Source organism: Cibotium barometz, chromosome 4 (genome assembly GCF_041138505.1).
Source record: "Cibotium barometz isolate CiBa-2024 chromosome 4, ASM4113850v1, whole genome shotgun sequence".
Lineage (NCBI taxonomy): Eukaryota > Viridiplantae > Streptophyta > Polypodiopsida > Cyatheales > Cibotiaceae > Cibotium > Cibotium barometz.
The window spans coordinates 19,517,289-19,539,307 of NC_141049.1; the positions used below are offsets into that span (position 1 = coordinate 19,517,289).

At 45.4% G+C, this 22,019-nt stretch overlaps 1 protein-coding gene across 4 annotated transcripts in view; it reads right to left on the bottom strand.

Annotated features, from left to right (window-relative positions):
• Positions 1-20,014, bottom strand: part of LOC147639006 (Polynucleotidyl transferase, ribonuclease H fold protein with HRDC domain-containing protein) — a 91,152-nt gene extending 71,138 nt beyond the window's left edge. For 2 of the 4 annotated variants that reach the window (XM_086786506.1, XM_086786511.1), the window contains exons 1-3: positions 19,602-20,008; positions 18,797-19,038; positions 18,606-18,704 (exon numbers count right to left, since the gene is read on the bottom strand). In XM_086786506.1, coding sequence (XP_086642632.1) covers positions 18,606-18,704; positions 18,797-19,038; positions 19,602-19,824 — 564 coding nt within the window. In that variant the 5' untranslated portion in view covers positions 19,825-20,008. Of the gene's footprint in view, positions 1-18,605; positions 18,705-18,796; positions 19,039-19,601 lie in introns of all 4 variants that reach the window. The other 2 variants (XM_086786493.1, XM_086786500.1) reach the window with 2 other exon arrangements.
• Positions 20,015-22,019: the final 2,005 nt, after the last annotated feature.

The following is a 22,019-nucleotide window of genomic DNA, read 5'->3' on the forward strand; positions in this document are numbered from 1 at the left end:
ACCATTGTACAGCTTTCCCCTCAAAGGTTGCCTCAAACTGGCGCATCTTGGCTTGCGCATCATATACTCCGGCAAATCCTCTAGCCTGCCATCGAGTCTCAAATTGAGCTACGTGACAATCAGGGTCTTCTTTTGACTTTCCTGAAAAGCTTCCGAATTTGACGCGCAAATCTGCTCGAGCCGCTGCTGCCATGTTAAAAGGTCTATTTGGGAGTACCTGCCTGTTGGTTCTCCTATTCGGTAACGGATTGAATTGCAACCGTCTTCGAGGCAATAATGCCTGTTGTATTACTGCTGTTGCTAAAACATGTGGAAATCCTCCTGCTAATCCTGGAGTTGCTACCCCTGAATTAACCACCGCATTCTCTGAATCCTCATCAGAACTATCTGTTGACATTCCAATGTCATCTCCTTCATGCGACCATCGTTGATGTTGGTCATCTCCCCGATACTGCAAACCCAAACTCCTTGCTCTTGACCTTGTAAAATAGAAATGAGATGATTCCCCTGAATTCTCCAGAGCGAACTCAAACCCCCGCCACTATAAATGCATGAATGAAAAAAAATCTAACCAGCCTACATAAATCTCTTCATCTTGCAGTACTCACCATTAACAGAAGAATGTAAGCCCGCGCATGAAATTCATCACAAACACCGTGATCGCCAAGTGTTTGTTGCTTATCACATCTTCCACAGACTTAAAAGAACTTAAGACTTTCTGACAAACTAAATGACAGCGCTGATGACAAATGGATTGACAACTGAATTGACAAGTAGATTGGCAAAGAGATTGACACATTACATCTTGCATTCAGAAATCCGCCCAAACTACACAGAGAATCCGCCATTAAAACATCTTTCTTTTCTATCTTCTTTTCCTAACCACCAAGAACTACCCCATAGATAAAACTCCCACGACTTCTAACTTCCATCCAGTTCCAAAAGACACTTTTCATTACATCCGATTATGACAAACTTAAAGACAAAAAAAAGTAGTCAAAAAGAGCATCTAATTTTAGCCTTAAACAGCTAGTCGGCCAGTATAAAAACAGTGGGCTGGCTGATTATGCAAAAAATACTAGAATAATGTCTTAAAAAATAGACAAAAATAGCAAAAAAATATCTAAAATAAGATGAATGCATGGCCTCATAAATCTGGCCAGATACAGCATGAAAAATGCACATATATGCCCAATCTGGAGATGATAATGCCAACACCTCCTCTTCAGCGCCAGATGGGCGGACCAACTCCAGCACGCTGAAGAAAGACCTCCAAAGAAGCTCGAGGGAGCGGTTTGGTGAAGAGGTCAGCAAGATTGTCCTGAGTGGAACAATACACAAGTCGAAGAAGACCAAGCTCAATCCAATCCCGAACAAAATGATAGTGAACCTCAATGTGTTTGGAGAGGCCACGTATCACAGGATTCTGAGCTAAAGCAATGGGACTCTGAGAATCCGAGAAGATGACAACAGGGGAATCATCCGCACAACATAAATGCTCCAAAATTTGATGTATCCATAACGCCTCGGCTGCGGAGAGAAGATAGGATTTGTACTCAACCTCGGTAGAAGAAGCAACAACTGTCCTCTACTTCTGAGATTTCCAAGAGACCAATCCTGTACCAAGCATGAAACAATATCCCGTAGTAGATCTCCGAGTATCAATGCAACCAGCCCAATCAGCATCCGTAAAGCCCACCAAAGAAGAACCACCAGAATAAGTGATGCCATAATCTGATGTGCCACGAAGATACCGAAGCACTCTCAAAGCTGCCTACCAATGAGATCTCCGAGTTGCTCAAGAGAACTGGCTGAGTACGCTCATAGCATAAGGGAGATCCGGTCGGGTGTTGACAAGATAAAGCAAGGAGCCAACTAACTGCCGGTATTCTGTGGAATCCACCAAAGGTGTATCATCCTCCTTAGACAATTTCGCATTGGGATCCATAGGACAAGAGAGAGGAGAGCAATCTGTCAAACCATAAGTTGCAAGCAACTTCTTCACATACTTCTCCTGGGAAATGGAGATGCAATCATTTCTCTGCAAACCTCTAGACCAAGAAAATAATGAAGTAAGCCAAGGTCCGTCATCTCAAACGTGAGGGAAAGTTGAGACTGAACCTGAGTGACCAACTCAATCTGTGAGCCTGCAAGAATGAGGTCATCAACATAAAGCACAATGATGCATATATCCCCATCAGAAAGAAGCACATAGTGGTTTGGATCTGCATATGACCTCTCAAAACCAAGAGATAACAAGAAAGCATCAATCTTTTGATACCAAGCACGAGGTGCTTGTTTGAGACCACAAAGAACTTTCTTCAACAAGTAAACATGGTCCTCATGTCCTTGAATCACAAAACCAGGAGGTTGCTCCACATAAACTTCCTCCTCTAAATCACCGTTCAGAAAGGCAGATTTAACATCCATCTGGAACACAGGCCATCTGAAACGAGCAGCCACAGCCAAGACAATACGAATGGAAGTAAACCTGGCTGTAGGAGCAAATGTCTCATCAAAGTCCTCGCCGGCCTTTTGAGCATATCCACGAGCAACAAGACGGGCCTTGTACTTATCCAAAGTACCATCTGCATGAAACTTGACTTTGAAGATCCATTTGACACCGATGACTCGTCGATGTAAAGGCCGTGGTACTAAATCCCATGTATGATTCCTCTCAATAGAGGACATCTCGGCTTCCATAGCCTGTCGCCACTGTGGTTGGGCAAGGGCCTCCTCTGGAGATTCGGGCTCATCAATCGTCTACAAAGTACTCATAAGAGCATAATTCACTGTGGGAATGGGAACCTGAGAAGATCTCCTCAGACCGGATGAAGAAGTAGAGACTTGGTCATGCAACTGAATGTCAGAAAGGCCAGAATCTCGAAGTAATTGTTGCACCCAACGGGGTGGACCAGCCTTCCTCACAAATGTATCTGCAGCTGTAATGGACGCACCCAGGGCAGCCGGGGATGAAGAAGGGACGTCCGAGCATGTGGGAGATGATGTAGAGGCTGTCCAGACTGGCTGAGAAGTTCCGCAAGACGGTCCAGCACTCTGTATGGGGCTGGAGACAGCAGAAACAGGGGCTGAAACAGTAGCAACAGCGGGCTGAATCGCTGCTGAAGTCACCGGAGGCACAGGGGGTGATGAAGTGCCTGATGGGAGCAAAGAAAATTCACCGATATCAGGCGGACATGGATCAATATCCTCAGAAAACTGCATGGGTGAAGAGGAATCAAATCCAAAGAGGGTCTCATCAAAGCGAGCATCACGAGATATGATGATGTCCTCCAACGTAGGATCCCAAAAGCGGTATCCTTTCGACTTCGAACTATATCCCGTAAAGATCATCCTCTTCAACTTCGGGGAAAGTGTAGTCCTCTTTTGACCTGGCACATGTACAAACGCAACACAACCGAAAACTCGGAAGTGTGAGATGGAGGGCTTATGTCCAGAAAACGCCGCCTCTGGTGTCTTCCCATCGACCACCTTTGTGAGAGAGCGATTCATGAGATAAACTGAGGTAGCCACAGCTTCACCCCAGAAAGAGGGAGGAAGACTCGCATGATGCAAGAGGGATCGAGCCATCTCCTTCACTGTTCGGTTCTGCCGCTCCACTACTCCATTTTGCTGAGGAGTATAAGGAACAGTCGTCTGCCGTTGGATGACTTTAGAAGTAAGGAACTCATCAAAAGGTACAAACTCACCACCATTGTCAATTCGTAAGAATGAAACTTTGCTTTGAGATTGGTTCTCAACCATTGGAAGCCAAGACCTGAAATTGGCAACTGCATCAGATTTGCGTGCCAAGAAACACACCCATACCTTCCGTGTGAAGTCATCCACCAAGAGCATATAATAACGGGCCCCGCCAAGGGACTCAACCTCCATAGGGCCAGCCAAGTCTACATGGATCAACTCAAGTCTCCGAGTAGCTCTATGTGTAGCCTATTCTGGAAAGGACTCCCTGTGATGTTTCCCCATCATGCAAGAGGAACAAATGTGTGGGAGAGCTCTCAACTCTGGAAGCCCACTTACAAGTTGCTTGGAATGAAGCTTCTGCAGAGCGGCAATAGGCACATGACCAAAACGTGAATGCCACAAAGAAGTATCTGCAATAGAAACTAAGGCATGGGAGGGAGAGAAAAGCTGATGAAGATGAGATTCCGAGGAAGAAATCTGAGAAGAGAAGTTGGTGATCTTGTAGAGGCCTTCATCATGAACACCATTAGCCACAACCGTAAGAGTCCTCCGATCAATCACCTCAATCACCTCATCATCGAAATAAATGCCAAGTCCCTTCCGAGCAGCCATGTTCACTGAAAACAAATTCTTCGAAATACGTGGCACATGTAAAACATCATGTAAAGTAGCAGAGGAACCAAAAGAAATGTTACCAACTCCATGGACAGGTAAGGAGGAGTCATCTCCAATGCGTACAGAAGAAGAAAGTGGCTTGTAATCCTCCATAATGTGAGAATTTGGTATCAGAGCATAGGCTTTCTTGGAAGCGGAGGCTTCCTTCTATCAATAAGGAAGAGAAAAGATCTCAAGTGGGACCACACTTACCATCATTGCTGTTAAGCATGGCCAACGCTTCATAGCTTATGAAGCAAGAGCATGAGCAGTAGACAGCTTGTTGATCTAAGGGTTTATGAATTCACAAAATTTTATCTTGGAAGTGTGGAGTTGGCTTTATGTGCACACTTTTAGCACTCTTTCCATATGGATATTGTGGATTATATTATCAAGCTTACAAGCAAGCTATATGGAGATATATCTCGGGATATCTTAAGGATATGGTGAGGAGATATTTCTTTTGGCTTCATGACCAACCTGGCAAAGAAAAGCTAAGTATACTTTGAGTTTGCAAAGTTGGTGCTTTTGCTATTTACTATGAAGTGTTTTTGATGTTCACTAACCCTTGTATAGCCATGCAAGGAGAAAGGTGGTGTTGTTTGCCTTGAGATGGTTTCACGGAAACATTGTTTATGGCTCCCTTTATTGGGATGGACTATGTCTATGGAGATTTCTTTCTTGGACGAGATTTATATAGATATTGGGCTTCACAAGCAATTTCTATGGACGAATCTGTCCGAATTTATAGAGAAGAAATCTTTGGATATCTCATGGATATGATGCTTTTATGGATAAAGTCCACCTCTACTCGAAGGTGTGTGGTTAGCACGGAGTATGTGGTAAGAGTTATGGTATACAAGGATTATGGTATACAGGTCTATGGATTCCTGGACTTCTTTTCTAGGGATTTGGATCTATCCTCAGGTTTATGGATTATTCTTTTTGGCTCCCTTTATTTGGGATGCATGGGACTTATGAAATTCATGGTTCACATACCCTGTGTAGTGTTCTCTTGTCCTACATGCTCTCTTGAAGATTGTTTCTACCATGTGTGGGTGGAACAATAGAGAGCAGATGGAAGGGAACATGGGCACTTCAGAGGGTAGTGTCGAGCACAACATACCGTATGTAGTGTTCTCTTGTCCTACGTGCTCCATATCTGGGTGGAACAATACAGAGCACATGGAAGGAAACATGGGCACTTGAGAGGGTAGTGTGAGTTGGTGGCCGAAATGCCTATAAACTATGTGTAGCAAAAATGCTTATGGAACACCGGGCTATCTATGCCTGCGAGTGATTGTTTTATCTTGTTACTTGAGCCCACCTCTCGTCCAAGGTGTGTGGTCAGAGTACCAACACGGAGTGCAAGTGGTAAAGTGGACATGATGCCTAGTTGGCACAGGACTTATGTCTATGCCAAGGGTCATGTGGACCGATACCTTGTTGGCAAGAGACTTATTTTGTCTCGCCCATTTATTTGGGACATGGATTTATTTATTTTTATGGGTTCATTGTTTATCTCACCATGCATGTGGATTCATGTTGGGATTGTGAGAGGACAATTCAATGAACACTCCACCATACACGTGGATTCGTGTTGCGATTGTCGAGTGAGTGTTTCATTGCTTCCACACCATGCTTGTTGATCAGAATTGGGATTGTATGGGAGAACATGGGAACTGTTGGGATTGGGAGAAAGGATTGCTAGAACTATGGAGAACCAGCTTTTCTATCACCATGGTTTGTGCTCTTGAATGGCACCAGTTTGTGTGCATAGCACATGTTTCTATGTGAGGCACTAGTTTCTTGTGCGTGGCACTTATTTAAGTGTCTTAGCACTTGGTTGGTGATTTTCATTGACATATGATTATCTCATTGATATTGGTGATTGAGACACAATTGGCTCTTGTGCCTGTGTCTAGCATATCTTCCACGGAATTCTCGCCCATTTATTTTGGGACATGATTTTAATATTTGCTATTATGGAGACTTATTTAGTCTCGCCCATTTCTTTGGGACATGGATTCTTCAGTTATATTGGATTTTTGAGACTGTCTCGTCTCGCCCACTCGATGGGACATGATTATATATTGAATATATGGCTTGAAGCTTAAAGTTGCGGACAACTTTTAAGAAGCTAGGGAGGATGTCACCAACCTGGACATTTTCCAATATGAAAGGAGTCTGGTGGACTCCAAAATGTCTAAATATTTGGAAAGTACAAGCTTTGGGAATGGGGGATTATCCTAGAATACAAAGGACCACACTCCTAAAATTTAGGAGAGTTGCTATTTTGACCCGACTCCGATGGAAATTAAGTTCGCGTCATTACATCTGGAATTGAGCAGATACCAAGAGTTGGCAAAGTGCCTATGACAGAATGTCTACTAGTTGGGATATTTTTAGAGGTAAAGATTATGGGAGAACCCATCTCTTAGATTGGGACATGTGGCAAGAAAGTGGATCAAAGTGAGACAAGTGGCCTCACACTTGTCAGAAATTGGATCGAAGTGAGACAAGTGGCCACACACTTGTCACTCCAGCTATTGTGTGGCTCTCCACTTGTCATCATAGCCTTCTCTTTCCATTTTCACTCATGGGAGCCCCAAATCTATAAATTGGAGCCCTCTCTCTTCATTAATAGAGGCTCTCTTGCTACACACTAGCCTCTACCATCGTTACAGACTGCCCTAATGATGACTACTCTCTTTCTCTCTCTCTTGAAGGCTGCCCATGAAGAATACCGACTGTTGGGGACTGTTTTGGAGACTTCCATCGCAAAGAAATATTGAAGCCATTGTACTGGCTGTACCAGCTTTTGTACTTGCTATATTAGCCATTGTACCTGCTGTACCAGTCATTGTACCTATTGTACCTGCATTTATACTTGTTGTACCTACTGTACCAACCACTACCAGCCACTGTACCGGCTGAATGGAGCGTTGTTCTTGCTGTACCAACTCTATTGCATGAAGACCCGTGGTTTTTGGGAAAGAATCAGTACCCACACGGAGGTATATGGATTATATTATTGGCTCGGCATTTCTACAGCCTATGTTCTGGCTTGGTTGCCTCGTGTTGGGCTGTGTTATGGCATTTGTATATGGATAATCCGGCATCTCCCATGGGGAGAGTAAGGCCCTCAAAGCTTGTACATATATTATTCTCCTTGGGTAATAAAATACTCCGGGGGGGGGGGGGGGGGGGGGGGGGGTCGGCCCATTCCGGCCTCTATGTGGTGTCACATGTGCAAGATCCATTTTCAGCATTTGTGGATGTTTTGTCCAGTTTTTATGTTTTATGCAAAGTGATGATGGATATGTGTTAAGGCTGTGGCCATGTTTAAGTGTTTTAATATGCATTGATGGAATCAACAAATGTGTCAAAGGCCCTAGTCCCCCGGGCACCGCCGCGAGTTTCATTCACTCTCCTGAAATTCCATACAGCTGTGAAGCTGGCCATTGTTGCTACTAGATTACACTCTTGTTTACCACTCTCAGTTACCCAAGAAAACTGTCCAAGGCGGCTATAGTAGGTATAGAGTTAGGTGCAACAGGTACAGTAGGTGTCTACAGCAAGTACACAGGAGGTGCCCACACTGAAGCTATTCGATTTTCAGATAGAGAGCAAGGGAGATATGCGCCAACCTCCAAAATGTGTGACAGTAAAAAGAGAGAGAGAGTCGTCAAGTAAAGTTGGTGTGGAGGAGGTGGAAGGGGTCCAATCCCCCCCCCCTCTTGCCATGTGGCAGTGCCCTTAAGTATAGGGTGGGCACTGCCCAAGCCATTAATTGGCCTCACGTGGATGAGAAAGGAGGTAGGGAGACTGGCTTTGTTCAGGATTAGAGCATCCTGGATAATATCTTCACCTGCTGGGAGGAGACCGCATCGGCCAGGAAGCGGCAGCAGGACCTCATAGTGCTACTTCTGGATTTTGAGAAAGCTTATGATAGGGTGGATTGGAGCTTTTTGGAGGGCACGATGTGCCGTATGGGATTCCCTGTGGAGTGGATTTCAGGACTATGCTCAGCCTCGCACAACTGGGTTCTCATTCAAGGAGCCCGTGGCGACAGATTCCCCCTTTCCCACTCGGTATGACAGGGCTGTCCTCTGGCACCTTACCTTTTCCTATTCGTCGCCAAGGCCATGAGCAGTTTTCTCTCAGCCCAGGAGACCGGGCTCCAGGGATTGCATCTCCCCCTCTGCCACGTCAGGAGGAGCTACTTGACTCAAAGTTTGCAGACGACACACTGGCTTGCCTTTCAAAAGATGTGGGAAATCTCCAGAGATTCACGGAGGCAATCAAGATCTTTTGTCGCGCATTAAGAGCACAGCTCAACTAGCACAAGTTGTGTAGTTTCGGGGTAGGTGTTGCATGCACGGAAGCCTTGCTGTACTGATCCACAACCCTAAGCATACTTAATAACATTAATGCTAATTATCATATGATAGAGAGGAGAGAGATTAGGTGTCAGGTTTTCTTTATTCATATGGTACAAAAAGGTGGCTCCAAGCTTATGCTTATACATGGCTGAGGCTCGTGGTCAGTCCCATAGGGGTTGATCCTAGCCCTTCTTCATGATGTTCTACTGAATGCTAGATGTAAGACTGCTCTACCAATGACTTATGCTTTGCTGAATATGATGGACTGCTTATATATGTGGGTAGACTGCTGGTCAGCCAGCATACAGCAGTCGGCCAGTACAGATTGGACAAAAATCCCTTTTTAATAAATACCATTGCTGCGCTTTATTATATCTGCTATCGGCCAATACTGAGCAACCAGCCGCCTACTGAGGTACTCTGCTGGCTGGCGACTGCATGTCTACAGCCAGCCGACAGAGAACCTTCTCCTCCATGGCTGATGATGATGAGGATAATGTTGATGGTGAAGATGGTACTTCTGATGCTGTGCTGATGCTGATGGTAATGCTGATGAAGATAATGCTACCTATGCTACTAACACTGATGATGTCCTTAACTGATACTTTAATCAGGGATTACTGATGTTCATGCTAAGGTTTATGCCATGGCACGGGCATGCACGTGACAATAGGCTCTACACCCACCCCGACTTGGCACCCAATTGAGGCTTTCCGGTGGATTCTGAGAGGCACTCAAGTTCGCTATCTTGGATGCCAGGTGGGCATCGATATCTCTCAAGCAGCAGCTCGCACCTCTTCTTCTGAGTATTCGGAAGAAGCTTTTATACTGGAGTTCTACGAGACTCTCCCTTGCAGGTAGAGTGGTGGTGATAAACCAGGTTCTACTTGCCACTATGGTACATCACTTCGTGCTGGGCCTTCTCTCAAGCTTGTATTGGCCAGGAACAGAGGTACAGCGGTTGATCCGGAACTTCTTATGGGCCGGCAATGATGGGAGGCTTGCCAGGGCCAAGGTGGCATGGAGAGTGATCATTCAGCCATGACGTAGAAGAAGGCTAGGCCTCATTGACCCAACTATTCACAATCGTGCCTTGCTGGGCAAGCTGATTGTTCGAGGACTCCTTCTCAGGGGTGAGCCTTGGAAGGACTTCCTCTAGGCCACATAGTACCAGATGGATCTTCACAAAGATGAGGGCCTGCGGTTTTAGTCCAGCTTTTGAGGACAGATTTGTAGCCAGTTTACTCTGAGCTTGGGATCACCTTAGGCCGCCGGCCCTTAGACAAATTGCTCCAGTAGCCTCAGAGAAGCGGCTTCGGCAACCATTGGTCTGGAACCCCCTGATTCGTTTACCCAGTCGCCACAGGTTGGGGGCCCAACCTCATGTGTGAAGGGGAGCGTTGAGCATAGGACCTGTCCGGTCCCTTGGAGACTGGATCACACACAGACATTTACCCCCGGAGGTGCAAGAGAGACCTGACAGGGATCCCGCGTAGAGACAGGCTTAGCACTGACATCAACTCCGCTATTCCTCAAGAGTGGTTGCCTCCTATCCCAGACCCGACTCCCCTAGTATGGCTCGGCGCGTTTACCAAGCATGATATTCTTGTGGCTGTCCATGGAGCATATGAGGGGAGTGGTCTGCTTACCTTTTCTATTGGATCCCATGGCAAATTAGAGAGATCCGAGCTTCCCCTAAAGGATTTCAATGGCTGCACCTTACAGAGGGTGAGGATGATTGGATTTCAGGCACGGGAGTGGCACATAGACCCACCACCGGCCAAGGTGGCCACGGAGAGATTATAGTGGCTATGGATATGAGAGTGTCGACCTCTCACACGCCTTCAATGGGACCCAAGCGAGTAGACTTGGCATGACCCTGCTGATCGAGAAGAGACTCTGGATGCCCCGTTCTTTGCATATACAACGCGGCTAGGCCGTAGGATCCAGATGCCAGAGATTGATGGCACCCCGGCAACAACAAGCACGCTGGCAATCACAAGGCCTCTCACAGCACTTCCTCTCAGATTTTTGGAAGAGGCTCTGGGACAGTTTTCGGCCTAGAAAGATCACCCTCTTTCTTTGATTGATGGCACACTGGAGCTTGGCAATCGGCACTTGGTTGGCAGTTGGAGGTCGGCCAGCTACTTGCCCGAGGTGCAACCACCCCCAGGAGTCTCAGCGACATTGTCTTTGGGATTGCCCTAAGGCACAGCAGGTTTGGCCGCAGATTCTCCGCATCTTCACTATGGACAGGACCTCCACTCCGATCATTACATGGGGCACCGTCACTTGGGCCACAGAGGTTGAGGTGGTCAGGGCTTACAAGGAGGATGGGGGAGGGCTAGGCCTTCAGGTCTCTCACCACCAAATTTCGGCAATACGAATCACAGCCTCACCTGCAGATCACTAGCAACCAGGCTCTTGCCAGAGATGGGAGATTTGCAGTAGCATTGCAACCTGGCACATATGGCGAGCTAGATGTAGCGAAGCCATTGAGGGTTACCATACTCTGCCAACTCAGTCTATCAAGAGCATTTGGCTCGATATCATACATACCCTCCACAGCCAGTGGGGTAAGTTGCAGGGTGGATCTGACCGCATGCGGAAGCAGTGGGAAGATTTCTTGAGGCTCTGGTTTGGCCAAGCACTTTTCTCACTGATAGAGGTGGTGACCCCACTTGATATTACAGACCACCTCTGTGGGTGTCCCCCCCCCCTCCCCATGTCTTCTCCTCAGAGAGCGGCCAACCAGAAGAGAAGCGTCTCTTTTCCCTCTCTTGATTTCTTGATTCCCGCCCTCTATATGAGGTGAGTTTGTATCTAGCCCTTCGCGGCTGTTTTTAGCCCTCCGAGGCTGTTTTTCAGTAACTAATAGAAGGATCTTTTTCCCAGAAAAAAAAAGGAGGTGGGAGTGCCCACCAAGCTGGCTGGACAATAGTTATGGAACTGGGCCCCGGCCATCCAAGCCACTCAGCAAGGGGAAGAATCCAAAGCTTCACACCACGTCCAGTGTGGATCTCTCAAACATGGCCCAATACAGACTCCTATGTGGATCTCACAAGCCATGTATAGTCTCACATTGGAACAAGGATGCTTCTTGTCACATGCACGGAAACTCCAAGTGTCTCTTTTCAGCCCTAAGTAACTAAATAGGAACCTTGATGAAAATCACCAACAAAGACACACAGAGAGAGAGAGAGAGAGAGAGAGAGAGAGAGAGAGAGAGAGCTGTATTTTCAGTATATTATAGGGTACGTAAAGATTGTACAAGGTTGTGGCCTTTGGCCTTCCAAAAGAGGATATATAAAGACCTTGATAGCCCTAACTATTAACCTGCCCCAAAAGGGGGTAGATGAACTACAATGAGCAAAGACTAGCCTTGTATAAGCTCTTGGAAGCAAATCCAACTGGCCGACTGCTGGTTGGCTAGCTCTATGGATAAACAACTCCCAATATGTTGCCAACAAGAAGTAGAACCTCATATGCCTAGCCAACTGCTTCCTAATCCATATAGATGCCTTCCTGTGCCTGCCAAGGCTGCTACTATCCTAATCCTACTATTTATCTGCTGCCTAATCAAAGATTAGCACAGGAAATCAAACATGTCCATGTGTGCACATGACATCCCCTCCAACTAACCTTGATGACAAGATTCCAACCTTCGACCTTGGATGACTGTCCTCATCCTTTGTCTCCTCATGGACTCCCAAACTTGTCATCCTTCCTTCTTGGCAACCTTTTCACTGAAAACCTTGCCATATCTCTGATTCCACTACAAATCTAGTGTTGAGATATGTGCATCTGTCCCCTTGCCTTCATGCCCTGTCCCTAAACACTACGATGGTCTCCTTCCCAAAGTTGATCATAGCATCCTTGCCTCCACCCCCTTGGAACTATTTTCCCAAAAGCCTTCCTTGGTATGCCCGAAATGGCGTCCGACCCTCAGGGCTGCCATTCCCTTGGGTTTTGCTGACACCAACCAGCCCCATGGGATTTCTACCCTGGTTGTGTTACTCTCCTTGAACCTATGCACCTTCTTGGGACACTTTCAGCACTTCGCCTTGCTGATCCTGCTTATCTAATACCAATGTCACATGCCCGAAAACTCTGAGTGTGTTCTTTCAGCCCTAAGTAACTGAATAGAAACCTTGATGCAAATCACCCACAAAGACAGAGAGAGGAGAGAAAGAAAGAAAGAAAGATATATTAACGTCTGCAAAAGGCCAAATTTGGCCTATGAGACAAACAAGTAGTACAATGATGTTCCTCTAGTCATCAAGAGGAAAATGTGGAGTGAGAATAAAATGTACAAGTATGACAACACGACCATAGGGGACTCAATGGTGGTGTACAAACAAGAGGGTGTGGATGGAGTACTAGGGCTACTAATGCATATGCTGAAGGGGTGATACAAGTATGATATGTTATCTACTCCTAACTCCATCCAGTCCCATAGTCTGGGTACAATATGTCATACATCTGATCTGAGGATGCCGTAAATGTCTGGAACATGCGTCCTGGATCAAAGCGAAAATGTGCCATTGCTCCTCGACCTCCTGCTCTCTCGGGACTGTGTCGAAGGCTTTGCGGAAGTCCACAAAACAGCAATAGAGACTGTACAAGACTGTGGCCTTTGGCCTTCCAAAAGAGAACATATAAAGACCCTAATAGCCCTAACTCTTGACCTGTCCTAAAAGGGGGTAGACGAACTACAATGAGCAAAGACTAGCCTTTTATAGGCTGCAAATCCAAGTGGCCGATTCCTCATCGGCCAGATCAATGGACAAACAAATCCCAATATGTTGCCAAGAAGTAGAACCCCTTGTATGCCTGGCCAACTGGTTCCTGGTCCATATAGATGCCTTCCGGTGCCTGCCAAGGCTGCTACTGCCCTAATCCTACTGTTTATATGCTGCTTAATCAGGGATTAGCACTGGAAATCAGCCATGTCCATGTGTGCACATGACACTTCTAGAAGAAGAAATATCCTTGCCTCTAGCAAAGAACGCCATCTTAGGTGGCTGCACAAGGAATCACCTGTAAGTTGGTTATTCAGCACCAATGATGCTGGGAGAGCCTCTACTCAGCAAGTACAAGTATAGAGCAGCTCTTCAATGATGATTTCAACCCTAAAACAGGAAGTACAGGGCTGGAAACAGCACGTACAATAGTGATTTCAGCTCACCAGCAGTGCCGGTGAATGTACAACAGCCAGTCCACACAGTGGTCATATAGGTCACATGACCAGTGTTGCCAGGCGTTTCTGAAACGGCAGGTATGAAGCGGGTTTCATACGTTTTGAAACGTTTCATAAAAGGTAAGAAACGGGTACAAAAAGGTTTCATACAAAATAGAAAAAGCATGTATATTTTTGACTTGAAATATACAAAAGAAAAAACTATTAACATAACTTATAAGAGACCACATTGAATTCATTTCAATAAAAACAAAATACATGTAAGATATGATGATATCACAAATCACGTGGGTGATCACTGATGACTAAACAGAAATCAAAAGGATCACCACGTGGGTGATGAGTCATGACTCAAAATCCAAGATCAAACTAAATAACATGTCCAAATAAAATGATACTGGCAGCTGCTAGCTACTATCTGCATCCTCATGCTCATCCTCATCTGCATCTTTTGCCTCTGCAACCTCACTCTCAAGGTCACTGCCAGTAGCCGAGTCCTCAAATGCCTCATCCTCTAGAGGTGCAGGTGCACCATTAGTACTAGCCTCTCGAGAAGATCGTGTAGCGCGAGCCGGAGCCATAATCTCCTCATAGAGCATAGAATAGATGTCTCTCTCCTCTTGAGGAATGTCGGGAATCTCCTTGCACTTCATGATATCAATCTTATCTGGATTCACTTGGCAAGGCTCAATGGGATGACCCTTTTGTTCTAGCAATCGGAGATTGCAATGACAAAAGACAAGCCTCTCCAATTGTGCTGTGGAGAGTCTATTTCTCTTTTTCGAGTGAAAAAGAGCCCATGTACTCCAGTTCCTCTCACAAGGCCCTGAACTGCAATCCTGGGAGAGAACTCTCAATGCAATCCGTCTCTACATTGTACAAAAAAGAATGTTAAGTTAGAGTCAAAAAGAGAGTAGCATTTGAATGTAGATTTTGAAAGAATAGGAGACAAAGATACAAGATTCAAGAATCAAGAACCTTGCCAAGTTGGGTGTCTCAATACCGTATCTCTCCCACCAAGACACTAGCTCCAACTGTGTCTCCCTGAGCAATGCAGTAGCTCACCCAAACATATGGCTACCGTTGCGGTAAATGAGAAGCTCATCCTCGAGCTTTCTCATAAGCTGTATATCACCTCCCAGTCCCACCAACTTGGTAATGTACACGATCCATCTTGACTCTAGCTCCTCATTGAGGTATTGCTCCTCATTCCTCCAAAGGGGATGCAAAATGTGAGCAACAGCATGGATTGGCCTATGAAACCAATCCCAACGCCGATTCCAGATCTCCTTAATATCTTGAACTCTACATGTGACATACATAAGAGATCAAGATTTATAAAATAACTTATAGGAAGACTCAAGAGAAAGACTCAAAGACTAAAGTTAAAGCCCAAGGGTGAGCACCTGTCACGCGACAAGGTAGTGAAATCATTGAGAGCTTCACCAATTCTGTCCATGAACTCATAAAGCACCCCAATGGTACTCCCCTCCATGTCTGTGAGCCATAGGACACTATACATGGGCTGAAGTGCCTTCACAAGTCCCTCTGCATCCTGCCACCAAGTATCTCTCATGACCATACGAGAGAATGCTATAGACTTGGGCTCATCCTTGTCCTCCCATGCTGTCCATTCACGACACACAATAGTGCGTAATAAGCCATGTCGCACTCTCACTAGTCTCTCCACCACAATAAACATATATGCAAACCGAGTTTTGGAGGGCTTTAGAAGCTCAAGATCACTATTGGCCCTATACATGCTCAAAACCTTTGGCCTCTTTGTGACAAAGTTCACCATGGTAGATGCAACTAAAAATACATGGCTCACCCAATCAAGCTTCCCCACATCCTCAATCATCAATCAAGTCAAGGCCGTGTGCTGCACAAGGTGTCCATACAATCTTGGGGAACTCCTCCTCTAACATCCTGCCCATGGATACACAATTGGACCCATTGTCCGTGATCACCTGCACAATGTTATCAGGCCCAATTTCATTGATTGCCTGGCGCATGTGGGACATAATGAACTCCCCTGTAACCACTATCCCTGGCACCGATGCATCTATGGCACGAATGAACATTGTGACTTTGCAGGAGGACACAAGAATGTTGTACACATTTCTCTTCCGCACATCCATCCATCCATCACAAAGCAAAGTACAACCATACTTTGCCCAAGTGGCCTTGAGAGGCTCCATCTCCATCTCCACAGCCAGTTGCTCCTTGCGAAGCTCAGTAGTGCGCAATGTCTCGTAGGAGGGGCCATCCCACTCACACCCAATGCGGGAGACAGCTCTCATTGCCTTCTTCCATCGAGGAGTCCTGACAATGTGGAAGGATAATCCACATTGAATAAACAACTTCATCAACTCCCTCGTTGCCTCTTTCATGGCAGCCTTTTGCATCCCTGCCTGTACATGTCCTTTCTTAAACACTGGAAGACTAGTTCTTTTGGCTCGAGGTGCGAGCTAGAACCACCTGCAACACCACGTGCAACCTCACCACTGGTATCTTCCTCTCTGATACTGCGAGTCCTCTTGGAGACACTTTGACGTGCTTTAGGCTCTCCCAGATTGGGGATATCCTCAAGGGGGGTACCTAGCTGCATGGCCTTCCAAGCCTTGAGACTATCATAGATTTCTTGTGGCACATGCTTACATGGCCCGATGCCAAAACCCTTTGTTTGTGACAAATGTGCCTTCAGCCTAGTGACACTGCCATGGTGCTTATCAGCACAAAAGTTGCATTTCCACTTTCCGGAGCCTGAGCCACCATATCTAGACTCGAAGGTGACATTGTTCCAAAGAGAATCACCTGTTCGAGGCATCCTACAAGGTGGGGATAAATGCAGATTGTTGGCCCTGCAAGTGCGACACAGAACATAAACTAATCTCATTATATGATTCATGATTTAAACTGTCATCTTGGCCAACAATAGAGCAAGGGGAAGAGAAGGTAGATAGCCTTAGAAGTTAGGCCTCAATAGAGCAAGGGTGGACCGTGGAAGATATGCCATAAATATTGATGGAAGAGAAAAAAGTGTGCTGCTTTGTGAGTTGTGCAGAGAAAACCAACATAAAGCAAAACATGACATTACCCCTTGGAAGACCTCCACAAGGCCCAAGGACACCAAGGAGCACGCGGGCTGACACGCGCGATGGCAGGCTGGCACACAAATCGGCGAAAAGTCACAGGCGACCGCCACTGGGGAAACGTGGCATGATGAAAAAAATGCATTTCGTACAAGACGAAACGTTTCGTACGTTTCGAACCTGTACGAAACGCGTTTCTATGCAACTGTGCACATGACACTCCGTACAGTGGTCATACAGGTCACGTGGCAGTCCGTACAGTGGTCGTACAGCTGAGAGGGCAGTGCTGATTAGGTTGCCTTGCTTAAGCGAAGGTATTCATGAAGGCACTTAGGAGAAAAAGGCATTCCAGACGGTGTACATGGGGTAAGAGTGGCCCTGGTCAGCCACCATCTTATGCCAAAAATGAGTTTGGGCACTCCAAACCAGCCCAATAGAGAAAGAGGCATTCCAGACGGTGTACATGGGGTAAGAGTGGCCCTGGTCAGCCACCATCCAATAAGCACACTTATGCCAAAAATGAGTTTGGGCACTCCAAACCAGCCCAATAGAGGGCGCCTGGGTCAAAGGAACTGGGATGAGTGCCCATAAGCCAATGTGACCACACATTAATGGTGTTCACACACATTAACGTGTGTGTGAACACTATAAATTACAAAATTCCTCTTGAAAATGATTCAAGTCCCAAATGGCTTTTGGGCATGATTTCTTCACTTGTTTGAAGCCCTGCAAAATGCCAATCGCTCGTCAACAAACAAGTGCTATCACACAGTCCTATATGCGATAGTTCCGGGCATCCCCAAGACTTCAGGATTGACCCATGACAACGCACGCAGCACACAAAAACATGACACAACTAGCAAATCATCTAGTCAGTGCAAATGCATGTATACATTGGAAATCTCATGTTCTCAATACTTGTACTGATCCACAAGGCTCTAGTCACACCAGGCAACCCTGGGCGTGTGTTCCCAGTCACAATGGTGGCACACAATTGCCAGTCATACTAGGTAGAGAGTGTATGTTAGTCACACTAGCATGGGTTTCTGGCATAGTTGCATGCAACGGAAAAGGATGATGTCTTTGCAACGGAAACTACTTGAAACTCAGAAACGGAAACAACTAGGAAACGCCATGTCTTTAACATTGTATAGTAGATTGAATATTCACATCAGACACCAAGTCCTTTCACTTTCTACATCAACTATCATCGTCTAGGCCATTATGCTCTACGGTATCTATAGCCATGCCAAAGCCTGACACAGTCTCACTCACCCCTCAACCTTGTGGTGAACCACAAATTCTACCACCCCAATCCCCTACACCTAGTGCTTAAATTGTGAGTGTTTCTACAAGAAAACCGGTGTTGCATTCCTTTCATTGTCAAGTTCCACACCAAATGGCCAAGTGCCCGCTTAAGAACACTCAAGCTCCCGAAGGAGACACCCCCTTCACAACCCCTATGCCACACTTGTAAGATTGACCATTTGTGAATACTAGATTTTATGAGAAAAACATCCCACTTGATTTCCGTATTAAACATCAAACAGAAGCAGTAAAACCTGCCTTGCAGATGCCGGGATCAGCAAAAACATCCCGTAGAATACCCATTTCATCATGCAATGCAATGGCATCGATCAAAAAATCTTGTTTGCGAGTTGACACCTGCTTTTACACACAAAAAAAAGGCCATTCACTAGTCAGCTATCATGTCATTTACCAGAAATGAGAGAACTGCATGCTTTTGTGTTGTATACCTGGAGAAGGGCAGTGAAGCCTAGAAAGGATCTCACACTATGTTGCTCTGTATCAACTGCAAACTCGCATTCTTGGCTAAGAACATTGGCCAAGCTTACCAGCTGATCTTTCGTATCGATCCAAATGCAGTCCTCTGTCATAGGCGGTGGACCCACCTCTGTGGTAGCAGGTGTTCGTGGACTTCCAGAGCTCTCTAACAAAATGCTTATTTCTTCATGGAAAGGATGCAACTCTTCTGTTTCTTTATGCAGAACAAACAAGATTGTGTCAATGAAGATACCATCAGGTGTGAATGCTTATAGAGCAAAAAGAAGAAGTCCAGTTCCAACGTTTACATGCACAAGCAAGCAATACAAGGAAGAACCAACCAGTAAATGCAACAGCCATCAATGTGTTTCCCAAACACAAAAATCTTACATTCATGGCAGTGGAATCCTGCAGTGACAGTACGTTAGGCCCAAACAACTCTGGTGGAGTTGGGTGTGTAGAGTTTTATTCACCACTTGGCAGACCAAGTCAAAATCAATTGGCCAATGTTTAGTTCAGGATACTCGCCTTAAACCTCATGTACATACATCTATGCACACAAGAGCACCATAATTTTTCTAATCACCTAATTGGATCTCTAGTTCATGACCATAATGTTTCTAATCACCTAATTGGATCTACTCCATTGACCCTAGTCCATGACCTAATTGGATCTACTCCATTGAACCTAGTTCATGATGTACGGAGTACGTATTTTAATTTATTTTATTTTTTACTGAAGCTGCCGGCAGCGCCCGCGTGGTCATAGAGAAGAACCTGTGTTGTGGCGGCCGCGGAGGTGGGCGAAGGGCTGCGGGGAGTTGTCGGCGAGCAGGACCTTGAAGTTGCGTTGGGGCTTCAAATCCAAAGAGGCTATTCTTTTTCTTCTTGTTGTTGTGAAGGAGTGGTGTTGGTAGTAGCACAAGAAAGCCGCTGTTGCAGCAGCGATGGAACCCACCACGATGACTGTGCGCGTGATAACCATGGCTTGGCTTCTCATCAGACCACAATTCCACCATAGCTCGCATAAAACAGCTCGAGCTTTGAGTTTATTGTGGGTTTCCTCAGTGTCTGCTCTGCACAACGAAGAGAGTGTGTTTTTGGACGTGTGTGAATGAAAAGACAGACCATTCCCTTCCAAAGACGTTTCAAATTGCTCTTGCAAAATATGTCATGCCTCAGGGTGAGTTATTTCAAATAGTTATTATTGTTGCCTATATTTTATTGTTCTAAGTTGTCCCATGGGTAATAAACGCTCTCAAGATAACCTTCAGAGTTTCATTTTATACGATTTGTTGGAGCCGCATCCAATTTAAACATCTTTCCATCCTTGCAAGAAGGGGAGAAATAGGGAGATTTGTTTACGTGGAGCCGCATCCAATTTAAACATCTTTCCATCCTTGCAAGAAGGGGGGAAACAGGGAGATTTGTTTACGTGGAGCCTAGAGACATGAGACGTCATTTACATGAAAATCTAGACATGGGTGAAGTTCACCATGAAAGCTTGGGCATAAACTCCAAGAAGACAAGATGTCTATAGAGTAAAATATCATCAAAAAGGGTACAATGTCCATGAGCCCTATGCCTAATATAGCCCAAGGCCCCCAAAGTACACATGTGAATGACCTATGCCCAAGTGCTTAAGCCCCATCCATCACATGCATGTGCATACCAAATCTACTTCATTAGAAACCATCCCCTCCTACAATGGTTTCATCCTCGAAATCGAAGGGTTGTCGTGCACAAAAGACAAATACAACGGCTATATACAAAAAGCCCAATACATGACTAAATGTCACCATCGTAGAGAACCAATACCAATACATGAATCTCATGACCCCTGAGGTCAAATGGAAAAGATATAGGACTCCCGTTCGATGATGAGGCTAGTCGAGTATCCTCCAAGATCAAATGGGAAAGATATGAGTGTTGCCCCATGGCTCTTTAACCACCTAGATCGAATGGAAAATGTGGCGAGCCAATGTCATTGATGTGTCCAGCCAATCCTCTTGTGGATAAAATGGATATCCACCCATGTTGATGACGTAATGCGCTATATATCCGCCCATGTCAAATGGATAACCAAAGTGTAGACCATCCAACCATGAAACAAATGTGTGACCACTTGGATTGAGAAGGAAATATCCAAGCTCCTCGTCTAAGGTGAAATGACCACCAAAAATACCATCAAATCCATGGCCCAAAAATAACTGCTTGAGTGCAAATTTGGATGTAATATATGTAAATCCACATAATAAAATACCATGCATCTGAAATGTCATATAATGTATCCAAAAGTAAATGCCCTAGCTCTAAAGAAGATAGGATCATGTAGACACGCATAGGAGCCAAAAGAACATATCTCAAGGTTGGCATCATGCGAGGGTAAGAGCGAACCAATGCCATCATCCCATGTAGCATTACACAAAAAGTCAAAGACATGATCCACTGCATCAATAGGTATATGGGCATGAGCCAAACCATGCACCATCTCCTCCTGTGCAAAACCCTTTATGTGTGTATGATGATATAAAACAATAATATGATCATCAACATCATCATAGTTATTATTGAAAAATGAAGAGGTATCCCCACATGAAAGATAAATGGTATCATCTCCTAAATCATCATCTATGGCATCCATAAGATCTCCAAGGTCATCCTCATAAATATGGTCTATCTCCATCAATGATGCGCTGAGTGTTGCGCTGAGAGATGGAAGGCAATACTTCAAGACATTGCTATTCTTACCAGTCATGTCTTCAGTTGTAGCTTACTACAATGGTGCATTGGGCTTACTATGATAAACGTGAGCTAATTCCCCGCGAAGTATGCCAACTACAGTGTTGTAATGGTAGAGAGAGAGAGAGAGAGAGAGAGAGAGAGAGAGAGAGAAATGATGTGCTACCTCCAGCTCCGTTTGGTGGATAGACACCAAACACGAGATTTTTATTCGGTCTAAGCGTGTTATTGGCCAAGATGAAGCATTCCAATGATCCTCCCTCCCCTTGTGTCCCTAGCTCTTCTAAAACGGAGGAGAAGCCATAGCTGTCCTTTGAGTCCGTGAGAGTTCCTACCATGCACTTCTAGACTTCTAATAAATAAAACAAAACCTTGATGCTTGAAGTTTTTGTGTTGCGAACAAGAGTGATGGAAGCACTGTCAAACCTGTTCTTGGGTTCCTTATAGCCATGT